Here is a 14915-nt window from a genome sequence, read left to right on the forward strand (position 1 = left end):
CATCAGCCTCCGGAGCTGGGGATTGTGGGTTCAAGTCCCACCTGGGTCGTCCTGATTTTAGAATTAAATCTATAAACTGATTATGTACTAAAAAAGAGAGAAGAATGCCAGAAGGTGATTTTCAGCAAAGAGAGAGGAGAAAAAAAGAAAATGAAATGCAACAAAATCAACACAAAGTATCCTTAGAGAGCAGATTGGTGAGTACATTGAATTGTTATTAATAGGATTCATTTTATTGTACTTTGATTTGAATTTATTTATATGGAAGCCGAGCGGGTAGGGGGGGCGAGGCACACCCCTCCCCCCCCCCCCCCCCCACTAGACTCTGATAGAAATAAATGCAAACAAGAAAAAGCAGAGTTCTGTACCTGCAAAGGGGCAGAGCAATAAAACGAAAAGAGGAATGCTGATAAACATCTCCAGCAAACTCCGGATATTCCTAGATATCCGATTACAGCCATCCGCTGTTTGCTTTTGATTGTAAGCTCCTGCGTCACCCGGCGAGGAGCCGCTCCTCCTAGCTGAGCGCTCATTCGTAATTGCAGCAGTTTGTTGATGAAGGTGCATGTGAGGGGTGAGACCGGCGCTCTTCCCGGCGGCAGTGCGGCGCTCGCAGCCGATAGGCTACACTAAATGACAGAATATATACCGGAATATATACCGCGCTGTCTACACAACAGCAGCCAGCACAAAAAGTGGAAAATAAACAGAAATACACGTGGAAAATGTGCAGCGCTAAGCAAATAGTGATCAATATCAAAAATAAAAAAAAATGCAATATAAATAGCTACACTAGCCTAGCTGCTGTGAAATTGACTGCTGGTCTTGGGGGGGGGGGGGGGGGATGGGTTTGGACCCCCCTGACTCTCCCCTTATCTACGCCCCCGGGGGTGACAATAGTCAATCAAGCTGCATAATGTGCAATAGCTAGTTGGGATCATAACTACATAAAAGCAGCATCATGCTGATAAGAAGTGTCATTTTCTACTACACTCCCACAAGATAGTATGACATCATCATTTCCTACTACAGTCAAACAAGATAGTATGACATCATTTTCTACTACAGTCCCACAAGATGGTATGACATCATTTACTACAGTCCCACAAGATAGTATGACATAATTTACTACAGTCCCACAAGATAGTATGACATCATTTACTACAGTCCCACAAGATAGTATGACATCATTTACTACAGTCCCACAAGATAGTATGACATAATTTACTACAGTCCCACAAGATAGTATGACATCATTTACTACAGTCCCACAAGATAGTATGACATCATTTACTACAGTCCCACAAGATGGTATGACATCATCATTTTCTACTACAGTCCCACAAGATGGTATGACATCATTTACTACAGTCCCACAAGATAGTATGACATAATTTACTACAGTCCCACAAGATAGTATGACATCATTTACTACAGTCCCACAAGATAGTATGACATCATTTACATCATTTACTACAGTCCCACAAGATGGTATGACATCATCATTTTCTACTACAGTCCCACAAGATGGTATGACATCATCATTTTCTACTACAGTCCCACAAGATGGTATGACATCATCATTTCCTAGTACGGTCCCACAAGATAGTATGACATCATCATTTACTACAGTCCCACAAGATGGTATGACATCATCACTTTCTACTACAGTCAAACTAAATGGTATGACATCATCATTTTCTACTACAGTCCCACAAGATAGTATGACATCATTTCCTACTACGGCCCCACAAGATAGTATGACATCATCATTTTCTACTACAGTCCCACAAGATAGTATGACATAATTTACTACAGTCCCACAAGATGGTATGACATCATCACTTTCTACTACAGTCAAACAAGATGGTATGACATCATCATTTTCTACTACAGTCCCACAAGATAGTATGACATCATCATTTCCTACTACAATCCCACAAGATGGTATGGCATCATCATTTTCTACTACAGTCCCACAAGATAGTATGACATCATCATTTCCTACTACGGTCCAACAAGATAGTATGACATCATCATTTACAACAGTCCCACAAGATGGTATGACATCATCACTTTCTACTACAGTCAAACAAGATGGTATGACATCATCATTTCCTACTACGGTCCCACAAGATAGTATGACATCATCATTTACTACAGTCCCACAAGATGGTATGACATCATCACTTTCTACTACCGTCAAACTAGATGGTATGACATCATCATTTTCTACAGTCCCACAAGATGGTATGACATCATCATTTCCTACTACGGCCCCACAAGATAGTATGACATCACCATTTTCTATTACAATCCCACATGATAGTATGACATCATAATTTTCTACTACAGTCCCACAAGATAGTATGACATCATCATTTTCTACTACAATCCCACAAGATAGTATGACATCATCATGTCCTGCTACAGTCCCACAAGATAGTGTGACATCATCATTTTCTACCACAGTCCCACAAGATAGTATGACATCATCATTTTCTACTACAGTCCCACAAGATAGTATGACATCATCATTTTCTCTGCATCTTAATGGGCCACAAACCCCCAAACATTATACATGTTTTTTTTTTTTTTTTTAGCAGAGACCCTAGAGAATAAAATAGCAGTCATTGCAACTTTTTTGGAAGAAAAACTGTTTCATGAATTAAAAACGGATAGGACGTCCCTGTAAGAATGATCTAAACCAATCCCTGCTGTCGCCAAACATGACCCACTCGACTGAATGGAGGTGCCCTGCAATCACATGTAATGCACGCAGTTGCGGCGTACTGGCGTGGGGGTTGAGGGGTTAAAATAGGCGGTGAGGAAGTTCTATAGCATCAAATGCCATCTGAAGAGTAATCCAACAGCAGATCGCTCTTCAGAGGTCAATAAAAGTGTAAATTAGCCCTTATGCATACTGGGGCCATTTTCTTCAAGCCCAGCCGGGACACTACCTGCATGGAGTTTGCACGTTCTCCCTGTGCTTGCATAGGTTTTCTACGGCTACTCCGGTTTGCCTCCCGCACTCCAAAGACGTGCTGGTAGGTTATTCGGCTCCGGTCTAAACTGGGGTTAATATTTGTGTTTATGTGCGGCAGGGGCCTTAGATTGCAAGCTCCTTGGGGGCAGGGACGAATGTGAATGCACCATGAATGTAAAGTGCTGCATAAATCACCGTCACGATGAATACTTGAAATAAACATTATATATATATAGTCAGTAATCCATTTCTGGAACTTACTCTAAGAAGCGGGTAATGTAGTCTCTGCTGCAGCGGGACCAGGTCAGTGGAGAGGTGTCATAGAGCAGCTGGGGGGACATGATATGCGGTCTCTTCCCTCTGGGCTCGCAGTCGTTGCCGTTGCCGTCATGCTGAACACCGAAACTATCTCACAAGAGAAGACGGGTGAGTCAGGTACGTCTGTGCACTACTTGCATTGTTAAGGCGGGAGATAGAGAGATACAAAGTAACATTGTTTATAAACATTGTTCAGACAGGAGACAGAGAGATGCAAAGAAGCGTGTTTATAAACATTGTTTAGACGAGAGATACAAATTAACATTGTTTATAAACATCGTTCAAACAGGAGACGGAGAGATACAAAGAACACTGTTTATAAACATTGATCAGACAGGAGACAGAGAGATGCAAAGAAACTTGCTTATAAACATTGTTTAGACGAGAGATAGAGAGGTACAAATTAACATTGTTTATAAACCTTATTCAGACAGGAGACAGAGAGATACAAAAGTAACATTATAAACAATATTACTTTATATCTCTCTATCTTCTGTCTGATCAATGTTTATAAACAAACATTGATCAGACAGGAGAGAGATACAAAGTAATATTGTTTATAAACATAGTTCAAAAAGGTGCTAGAGAGATACAAAATAACATTGTTTATAAACATTGCTCAAGCAAGAGATATACAAAGATTGGCCATAAATATTGATCAGACAGGAGATAGAGAAATGCCAAGTAAAATTGTTTATAAACTGACAGGGCTGGGCTCATCCCTTCCTTCTCTCAGCTTTCGGCTAATTGCCAGCTCCTATCTCTCCACAGTTACTCACCTGTTGAGGATATCCTGCTCGTCAGTGCTGCCTACTTACGCCGTCCAGCCCAGATGATCTCTGCCTTCGCCTTGGTCACATCTCTAGAGACGCTCTCCTGTGTTCCTGTTAAAGACTTGCTTGGCTGACATTCCTTCTGGCTCCAAATCCTGCTTGCTGTTCTACTACGCTCATCTCTGGTCTCCCTGACGTTTTGGCTTGTCTGACTATCCGTTCCGGTTCCTAAACTCTGGCTATGTTATGACTGTGTTTACTCTGTATACCTTTTTTATTATTATTAACCCCCCTGACGGTATTCCCGAGTCTGACTCGGGGTGGATTTTTTATACCAAGAGCGGTATCCCCGAGTCAGACTCGGGACTGCATCGCTGGCTCCAGGAGGAGGTTTACTTACCTTCTCCCTCGGATCCAGCGTTGTCTCCCCGCTGTACGAGCGAGCCGTGTCTCGCTCGATGCATTACATCACCGATCTCCGTGCCCTGCGAGCGTTGCGACGCACGGGCACGGAGATCGGCGCCAAATTCAAAAAGTGAAACAAACAGTAAACATACAGTATAATGTAATCTTACAGATTACATTGCTGTATGTAAATATTTCACATCCCCGTTGTCCCTAGTGGTCTGCCCAGTGTCCTGCATGCAGTTTTATATAATAAAAACTGTTCTTTATGCCAGGAAACTGGAGATTGTCCATAGCAACCAAAACTGTCACTGTACATCAAAAATGATTTTAGACCAGCTAGAAAACAGCGATAATAAATTAGAATCACTCGCAGAATTGAGCGATAGCGATTTGTGGGGAGATCCGTCATCAAATACTGAAAAGTAATGACAGTGACAATTCTGCAACTGAGCCAATTTCAGTGTTTTTGATTTGATTACATTATTGAATAATTTTTATTATTGTTATATTATTATTTGGTACAATTATTTATAATTATTTATTATATTATAATTTATGATTTAATTTTTCAAACTTTATCATACCCGGGATGTCTGCTAGACTCTGGTTTGGACAGATTTAAGAGAGTTATTCCTAAGAATTGCAGGACTACAATATAAAACGCCAAATTTTCATGCAAAATAATTGTACCGCTTTTAGCACCTAAAATCCGAAATAATCGTACCGCCAGGGAGGTTAAACAAGTGAGATTTAACTGTACTTCTGTCTCAGTCTGATTCATGGTTTCTGACATGAACATAGTTCAAACAGGTGATAGAGAAATACAAAGTAACATTGTTTATAAACATTGTCCAGAAGGGAGATAGAGAGATACAAAGTAACATTGTTTATAAACATTGTCCAGAAGGGAGATAGAGAGATACAAAGTAACATTGTTTATAAACATTGTCCAGAAGGGAGATAGAGAGATACAAAGTAACATTGTTTATAAACATTGTCCAGAAGGGAGATAGAGAGATACAAAGTAACATTGTTTATAAACATTGTTCAGACGGGAGATAGAGAGATACAAACATTGGTCATAACCATTGATCGGACAGGAGATAGAGAGATACAAAGTAACATTGTTTATAAACATTGTTCAGACGGGAGATAGAGAGATACAAACATTGGTCATAACCATTGATCGGACAGGAGATAGAGAGATGCAAAGTAACATTGTTTATAGCTGCGGTGCCGACATCACTGGACTCCAGGACTTGTAAGTGTCCGATTATTAAAAGCTTTTAATTTTTGCAGCGGTGGACGGAGCTTCGCTTTAAGTGAAAGTGTAAATCAACCTAACAAGTAGAAAAAAAGTTTGGTGTTTGTCTGTTTTATAAAATGTGTCTATTTAATCCCTTATTAACCCTTAGTTTACCCTAATTAACTCCTTCTTCCTCTTCTCCCTTCAACTATTATTTTCCTGCCGTTTCTCTATTTTATTACACGTTTATTATTTAAAATATCTGTTCTGCTTTACTTGACACAATTGAAGGATTTTATACACAGGATTACGTGGGCATCACATTCATATTTCAGTCGCACTTTTATGGTAAGGCCCCTTTCACACTGGGGAGTTTTTCAGGCGGTATGGCGCTAAAAATAACGCCTAAAAAAAATCTGGCCCCTTTCACTCCAGTGTGAAAGCCGGAGGGCTTTCACGCTGGGGCGGTGCGCTAGCAGGACGGTGAAAAAAAGTCCTGCTAGCCGCATCTTTGGAGCGGTGAAGGAGCGGTGTATTCACCGCTCCTAAACCTAAACCTGAAATCAATGGGGCAGCGCAGCTTTGCGGACGGTTTTAACCCTTTTGTTAAAAGCGCCCCGCTAGCGGCCGCATACCGCCGATAAAACGACGTTACCACCCACGCCGCTCCCAACCCCAGTGTGAAAGGGGCCTAACAAGGGGCGTAACATAGGCAGGCTAATTCTAAATCCGGATTCAAAAGAATGCAAAAACGTACTGAAAACATTAGTAGTGCCGTGTGCAATAAATACAAAATAGAATACAATAATATACAGAACTTACAAATTTCCTTTACAGGGTCTATTTATATATATATATAAAAAAACAAAAAACAATCTGCTGTGCAAACCCCTTAGCATGCACACAGCCATCTCACATAATCCCCTCATTGTGTCCAATGTGTGCTATTAGATTGTAAGCTCTTCTGAGCAGGGCCCTCTTAATCCGCTTGTATTTTATTGTTTTATAACTGTATTCTCTCCTTTTTTTTTTATATTGTAAAGCGCTGCATAAACTGTTGGTGCGATATAAATCCCCTATAATAATAATCATGTCCTATGAATGTTGGCGCCATCTACAGGCCATAATGAGGGTTTTTCCCGGTATTTCAGTCAAATACTGCATTTTCGTCACTAGATGGAGCTGACAATCATTGGATATACACATATTAGACACATCAGGGGGATTATTCATGACGGCTGTGTGAAAGTCTAGGCATTTGCACAGCACATATTATTTTTTTAAGAGTTTATGATAACATTGCGGGGGGGGGGGGTGTTATTTACCTGTGCCCCAGTTCATGGGTGACCGTAAATGCTGTAGGCAGACCCGTGTCTTCATTAATGTTGCAGCTACGGTGTGCTTGGCACATGCCAGAGACGTGGGAAAGGCCCAGGGTTTCACATGGGCGGTTCATAGAGGCACAGATGTCTCTTCTGTAGTAACAACAAATGCAGCTATTAGTACCGTCTTCCCATCCATACTTGTGTCTTCACATTGATCATTTCTGCACTGACTGCAGTAGTAGAAAAGCACACGAGTCTTTGTAAGTGGCTGCCCGTTTTTCACATTTGTCAATATCTGTAGGACTTTATGGTTTAGAGCAAAAGTCTCCAAACTACGGCCCTCCAGTTGTTCAGGAACTACAATTCCCATCATGCCTAGTCACATCTGTGAACGTCAGAGTTTTTCAGTGCCTCATGGGGGACGTGTAGTACCGTCCGCAACAGCTGGAGGGCCGTAGTTTGGAGATCCCTGGTTTGTAGCAACCATTCTGAACCCTGGTTCCAGATGTTCCCTGGGGTTCTTAAGCTGTGGCTAAAAGACCTCCCGTTTGATGGAGCCTGGTTAATTAAGGGTCCAAAGCCACTTGGCACAGCCAACGGCTTGACGCCAAAGGAACTTTTTAGCTATCTGTAAGGGTACTATTCTAACCACCACTATAAGGGTGACATTCTTCCGAAAGGCCAACAATGACAGGGGCATGCTTCCCATTGACCATGAATATAGGAGCATTCTTCTCAATTACCTCCAATGTAAGGAACATTCTTCTCACTGACCACCAATGTAAGGAACATTCTTCTCACTGACCACCAATGTAAGGAACATTCTTCTCACTGATCACCAATGTAAGGAACATTCTTCTCACTGACCACCAATGTAAGGAACATTCTTCCCACTGATCACCAATGTAAGGAACATTCTTCCCACTGACCACCAATGTAAGGAACATTCTTCCCACTGATCACCAATGTAAGGAACATTCTTCTCACTGACCACCAATGTAAGGAACATTCTTCCCACTGATCACCAATGTAAGGAACATTCTTCTCACTGACCACCAATGTAAGGAACATTCTTCTCACTGACCACCAATGTAAGGAACATTCTTCTCACTGATCACCAATGTAAGGAACATTCTTCTCACTGACCACCAATGTAAGGAACATTCTTTCCACTGATCACCAATGTAAGGAACATTCTTCTCACTGACCACCAATGTAAGGAACATTCTTCTCACTGATCACCAATGTAAGGAACATTCTTCTCACTGACCACCAATGTAAGGAACATTCTTCCCACTGATCACCAATGTAAGGAACATTCTTCTCACTGACCACCAATGTAAGGAACATTCTTTCCACTGATCACCAATGTAAGGAACATTCTTCTCACTGACCACCAATGTAAGGAACATTCTTCTCACTGATCACCAATGTAAGGAACATTCTTCTCACTGACCACCAATGTAAGGAACATTCTTCCCACTGATCACCAATGTAAGGAACATTCTTCTCACTGACCACCAATGTAAGGAACATTCTTCCCACTGATCACCAATGTAAGGAACATTCTTCTCACTGACCACCAATGTAAGGAACATTCTTCTCACTGATCACCAATGTAAGGAACATTCTTCTCACTGATCACCAATGTAAGGAACATTCTTCCCACTGATCACCAATGTAAGGAACATTCTTCTCACTGATCACCAATGTAAGGAACATTCTTCTCACTGACCACCAATGTAAGGAACATTCTTTCCACTGATCACCAATGTAAGGAACATTCTTCTCACTGACCACCAATGTAAGGAACATTCTTCCCACTGATCACCAATGTAAGGAACATTCTTCCCACTGATCACCAATGTAAGGAACATTCTTCTCACTGATCACCAATGTAAGGAACATTCTTCTCACTGATCACCAATGTAAGGAACATTCTTCTCACTGATCACCAATGTAAGGAACATTCTTCTCACTGATCACCAATGTAAGGAACATTCTTCTCACTGACCACCAATGTAAGGAACATTCTTTCCACTGATCACCAATGTAAGGAACATTCTTCTCACTGACCACCAATGTAAGGAACATTCTTCCCACTGATCACCAATGTAAGGAACATTCTTCCCACTGATCACCAATGTAAGGAACATTCTTCCCACTGATCACCAATGTAAGGAACATTCTTCTCACTGACCACCAATGTAAGGAACATTCTTCTCACTGACCACCAATGTAAGGAACATTTTTCCCACTGATCACCAATGTAAGGAACATTCTTCTCACTGACCACCAATGTAAGGAACATTCTTTCCACTGATCACCAATGTAAGGAACATTCTTCTCACTGACCACCAATGTAAGGAACATTCTTCCCACTGATCACCAATGTAAGGAACATTCTTCCCACTGATCACCAATGTAAGGAACATTCTTCTCACTGATCACCAATGTAAGGAACATTCTTCTCACTGATCACCAATGTAAGGAACATTCTTCTCACTGATCACCAATGTAAGGAACATTCTTCTCACTGATCACCAATGTAAGGAACATTCTTCTCACTGACCACCAATGTAAGGAACATTCTTTCCACTGATCACCAATGTAAGGAACATTCTTCTCACTGACCACCAATGTAAGGAACATTCTTCCCACTGATCACCAATGTAAGGAACATTCTTCCCACTGACCACCAATGTAAGGAACATTCTTTCCACTGATCACCAATGTAAGGAACATTCTTCTCACTGACCACCAATGTAAGGAACATTCTTCCCACTGATCACCAATGTAAGGAACATTCTTCCCACTGATCACCAATGTAAGGAACATTCTTCCCACTGATCACCAATGTAAGGAACATTCTTCCCACTGATCACCAATGTAAGGAACATTCTTCCCACTGATCACCAATGTAAGGAACATTCTTCCCACTGATCACCAATGTAAGGAACATTCTTCCCACTGATCACCAATGTAAGGATCATTCTTCCCACTGATCACCAATGTAAGGAACATTCTTCTCACTGACCACCAATGTAAGGAACATTCTTCTCACTGACCACCAATGTAAGGAACATTCTTCTCACTGATCACCAATGTAAGGGACATTCTTCTCACTGATCACCAATGTAAGGAGCATTCTTCCCACTGATCACCAATGTAAGGAACATTCTTCCCACTGATCACCAATGTAAGGGACATTCTTCTCACTGATCACCAATGTAAGGGACATTCTTCCCACTGATCACCAATGTAAGGGACATTCTTCTCACTGATCACCAATGTAAGGGACATTCTTCCCACTGATCACCAATGTAAGGGGCATTCTTCTCACTGATCACCAATGTAAGGGACATTCTTCTCACTGATCACCAATGTAAGGGACATTCTTCTCACTGATCACCAATGTAAGGGACATTCTTCTCACTGATCACCAATGTAAGGAACATTCTTCTCACTGATCACCAATGTAAGGAACATTCTTCTCACTGATCACCAATGTAAGGAACATTCTTCCCACTGATCACCAATGTAAGGATCATTCTTCTCACTGATCACCAATGTAAGGAACATTCTTCTCACTGATCACCAATGTAAGGGACATTCTTCTCACTGATCACCAATGTAAGGAGCATTCTTCCCACTGATCACCAATGTAAGGATCATTCTTCTCACTGATCACCAATGTAAGGAACATTCTTCCCACTGATCACCAATGTAAGGAACATTCTTCTCACTGATCACCAATGTAAGGAACATTCTTCTCACTGATCACCAATGTAAGGGACATTCTTCTCACTGATCACCAATGTAAGGAACATTCTTCTCACTGATCACCAATGTAAGGAACATTCTTCTCACTGATCACCAATGTAAGGAACATTCTTCTCACTGATCACCAATGTAAGGAACATTCTTCCCACTGATCACCAATGTAAGGAACATTCTTCTCACTGATCACCAATGTAAGGAACATTCTTCTCACTGATCACCAATGTAAGGGACATTCTTCTCACTGATCACCAATGTAAGGAACATTCTTCTCACTGATCACCAATGTAAGGAGCATTCTTCTCACTGGTCACCAATGTAAGGAACATTCTTCTCACTGATCACCAATGTAAGGAACATTCTTCTCACTGATCACCAATGTAAGGGACATTCTTCCCACTGATCACCAATGTAAGGATCATTCTTCTCACTGGTCACCAATGTAAGGAACATTCTTCTCACTGGTCACCAATGTAAGGAACATTCTTCTCACTGATCACCAATGTAAGGAACATTCTTCTCACTGATCACCAATGTAAGGAACATTCTTCTCACTGATCACCAATGTAAGGAACATTCTTCTCACTGATCACCAATGTAAGGAACATTCTTCTCACTGACCACCAATGTAAGGAACATTCTTCCCACTGATCACCAATGTAAGGAACATTCTTTCCACTGATCACCAATGTAAGGAAAATTCTTCCCACTGATCACCAATGTAAGGAACATTCTTCTCACTGATCACCAATGTAAGGAACATTCTTCTCACTGATCACCAATGTAAGGAACATTCTTCCCACTGATCACCAATGTAAGGAACATTCTTTCCACTGATCACCAATGTAAGGAACATTCTTCTCACTGATCACCAATGTAAGGGACATTCTTCTCACTGATCACCAATGTAAGGAACATTCTTCCCACTGATCACCAATGTAAGGAACATTCTTCTCACTGATCACTGATCACCAATGTAAGGAACATTCTTCCCACTGATCACCAATGTAAGGAACATTCTTCTCACTGATCACTGATCACCAATGTAAGGAACATTCTTCCCACACTGATCACCAATGTAAGGAACATTCTTCTCACTGATCACCAATGTAAGGGACATTCTTCTCACTGATCACCAATGTAAGGAACATTCTTCCCACTGATCACCAATGTAAGGAACATTCTTCCCACTGATCACCAATGTAAGGAACATTCTTCCCACTGATCACCAATGTAAGGAACATTCTTCTCACTGATCACCAATGTAAGGAACATTCTTCTCACTGATCACCAATGTAAGGGACATTCTTCTCACTGATCACCAATGTAAGGAACATTCTTCTCACTGATCACCAATGTAAGGAGCATTCTTCCCACTGATCACCAATGTAAGGATCATTCTTCTCACTGATCACCAATGTAAGGACATTCTTCTCACTGATCACCAATGTAAGAACATTCTTCAGTGAACAATGAATGGCATCATTATTGTCAGTTGTGGATAAAATGTCTGGCCCATTTGTAAGGAACATTCTCTCACGATCACCAATGGTAAGGAACATTCTTCTCACTGATCACCAATGTAAGGAACATTCTTCTCACTGATCACCAATGATTCTTCTCACTGATCACCAATGTAAGGAACATTCTTCTCACTGATCACCAATGTAAGGAACATTCTTCTCACTGATCACCAATGTAAGGAACATTCTTCTCACTGATCACCAATGTAAGGGACATTCTGGTGTGATAGGGAGGAATGGTGCCCCATCATTAGTGTCAGTTGTGGATGGAATTGTTCTGGCCGCAGTTTGGAGACCACTGGTCTAGAACTACATACTGTTATGACTAACCTGTCTACAGATGGAGAGGGAAGTTCTGCAGATGTTCAGCAAGAAGAATTCAACCCTCATGTGTGAAATGTCAGAATAAATAATACCCGTGCAGCCTACACCAACCATTGCCATTTTCCCATTTAATACAGTAACACATAGGATCTGATTGGCTGCCATATAGGACCAAGACAGTGAAGCTCTCTAAACCCTTTGAAACATGAGTATTGCTCGTGCTTTTGTAGGCTTATTCAGTCACCTGGTAAGAAGAACAGCCACGTCATGGTGTAAAGGGTGATCTTCGCTCTTCATATTCATGTTCTTCTGCCATTTGCAGAAGCTGCGCAGAGAGTTGTCAGCGTGATGAGTGATCTTCAGCTCCTCCTAAAAAAAATGAGGAAAGCCCTCCAGTATCATAGAGAGAACGCCCGTCTATCATCATAACTTCCTTTATTGTATACTTTTCCAAAAAATACTTATATTTCTTTGTCAATCCATGAATGGCTATGAATCCTCTATGCACTTGAAAACCCAACCATATAATTATCAGTCTGTTCCCTCTACTGGTATCCTAGATGAAAAGTGCATTACCCCAAAACATTTATTTATTAATAAATGACAAAATGTATGTAATCAAAAAGATTGTATATTATACACGTGCACTGCCAAAAAAAAATGTTTGTTTTCGTTTCATTCGTTTTTGTTTTTCTTTCGTTTTTCAGGTCATTCGTTATGATCGCAATTCATAAATTCGAAAAATCATAAATTCAAAAATTTTAAAATTCAAAAATTAGAAAATTCAAAAATTAGAAAATTCATAAATGAGAAAATCCAAAAAGAAGAAAGAAAATCCGAAAATTCAAAAGAATAACTAACTAACAATAACTAACTATTAAATTATAGGTATTGGAATTTCCTTTCAAATTTAGCTGTTAGTGAACGTAACAAATACGAATTTATCCAAAATTACAAATTATCTCAAATAAAGAATGGCACATCTAAACAAATGGAACGCAACGAATAATTAATAAATAATAATACGTAATTATTATTATTTATTATTATTTGTTACTTTCTATTCATTTAGATACGGCATTTGTTATATCGGATAATTTGTAAATTCGTAAAAATTCCTATTTGTTACATTCACTAACAGCCAAATTTGAAAGGACATTCCAATACCAATAATTTAATAGTTAGTCATAGTTAAGTTATTATTAGTTAGTTATTATTTAAGATTTTACAATTTTTTGGGTTGTAGGATTTTCTAATTTCGAATATATCGGAAATTTTGAATTTCCGAATTTTCGAAATTCCGAATTTTTGAATATTCAGAAAAATTTGTTACACGGGTTTCCGTTAATTTGGATATTTCCGCATTAATTCATATGTCAAAATTAGTTAAAAAACGAATTCAGAACAAAACAAATTGCACATGTCTACTGTATATTGACAAGCATAAATTAATCTTAAGACCGGATGTCTTGGCTAGGGCTGCTGTTAGAAATCACGCGGCCCCTTTCAGCCTACCTGGCATAGTCCCCTCTCCCCACTAAAAATACACTAAGATCATTATTAGTGGACACAAACATAATAGAGAACCCGTGTGAATGAACCCTTAATTTTTTAAATATTTGTTTACTATTTTTTATTATTTTTTTATCATTTAAAAAATATTTTTTTAATTATTTTATTTTACAATTTTTTTAAAATTATTTACCATTTTTAAAAATGATTCTTTTTACATTATTTTAAAATATTTTTTTAAATATATATATTTTTTTATACTGCTGTTCCTCCGCTCTCCATCCTGATATATGTCCTGTAACCACGGCTTCCGGCAGCGCCGCACGAGGCGGTGGGTGGCACAGTGACCGGGGGGCAGGCAGAGCAGGGAGGGGATTGGTTCGAGGGAAGCAATTACAATAAGGATGCCAGTGGGACGAATAAAAAAACGTTTTTTCATCCAGAATGAAAGATTTCACTTATCTCAGGATGGCTGCAAAGTCGCAAAAGGATCTTTGGCACTGTTTTGATCAATCAAGCAACCATCTTCTGAATCTACAAGACTCTCAGCTCCCAGTCAAGTTTCCTTGCTGTGGCATTTAATACTTGAGTGCTAATGTGGTATGTGCTTTATATTATCCTACTGGTAGACTACTCTATACTCCCTCATGTTTACCTCCCTTTATTCTCTTTTTCTATTGCCCCATTGGCTGATGCATTTCAATAGATGCGTTTTCGGGG

General features: G+C 39.9%; 1 protein-coding gene and 1 long non-coding RNA gene across 2 annotated transcripts in view; one reads left to right on the forward strand and one right to left on the reverse strand.

Moving 5' to 3' along the window:
- The window catches only part of ADAMTS7 (ADAM metallopeptidase with thrombospondin type 1 motif 7), a 240528-nt gene that overhangs the window by 152667 nt on the left and 72946 nt on the right, over nt 1–14915 (reverse strand). The window contains exons 6-8 of the mRNA XM_077472765.1: nt 12928–13052; nt 7057–7206; nt 3248–3391 (exon numbers count right to left, since the gene is read on the reverse strand). Of these exons, the coding sequence (XP_077328891.1) occupies nt 3248–3391; nt 7057–7206; nt 12928–13052 (419 nt within the window). The remainder of the gene's footprint in view (nt 1–3247; nt 3392–7056; nt 7207–12927; nt 13053–14915) is intronic.
- Nucleotides 7–4982, forward strand: LOC143963198 (uncharacterized). The gene is made up of 2 exons (XR_013270908.1): nt 7–197; nt 4076–4982. It is a non-coding gene; the product is annotated as an uncharacterized LOC143963198 (long non-coding RNA).

This window comes from Lithobates pipiens, unplaced genomic scaffold, assembly GCF_037356315.1.
Source record: "Lithobates pipiens isolate NorthernLeopardFrog02 unplaced genomic scaffold, aLitPip1_a1.2 Scaffold_8, whole genome shotgun sequence".
Classification (NCBI taxonomy): domain Eukaryota; kingdom Metazoa; phylum Chordata; class Amphibia; order Anura; family Ranidae; genus Lithobates; species Lithobates pipiens.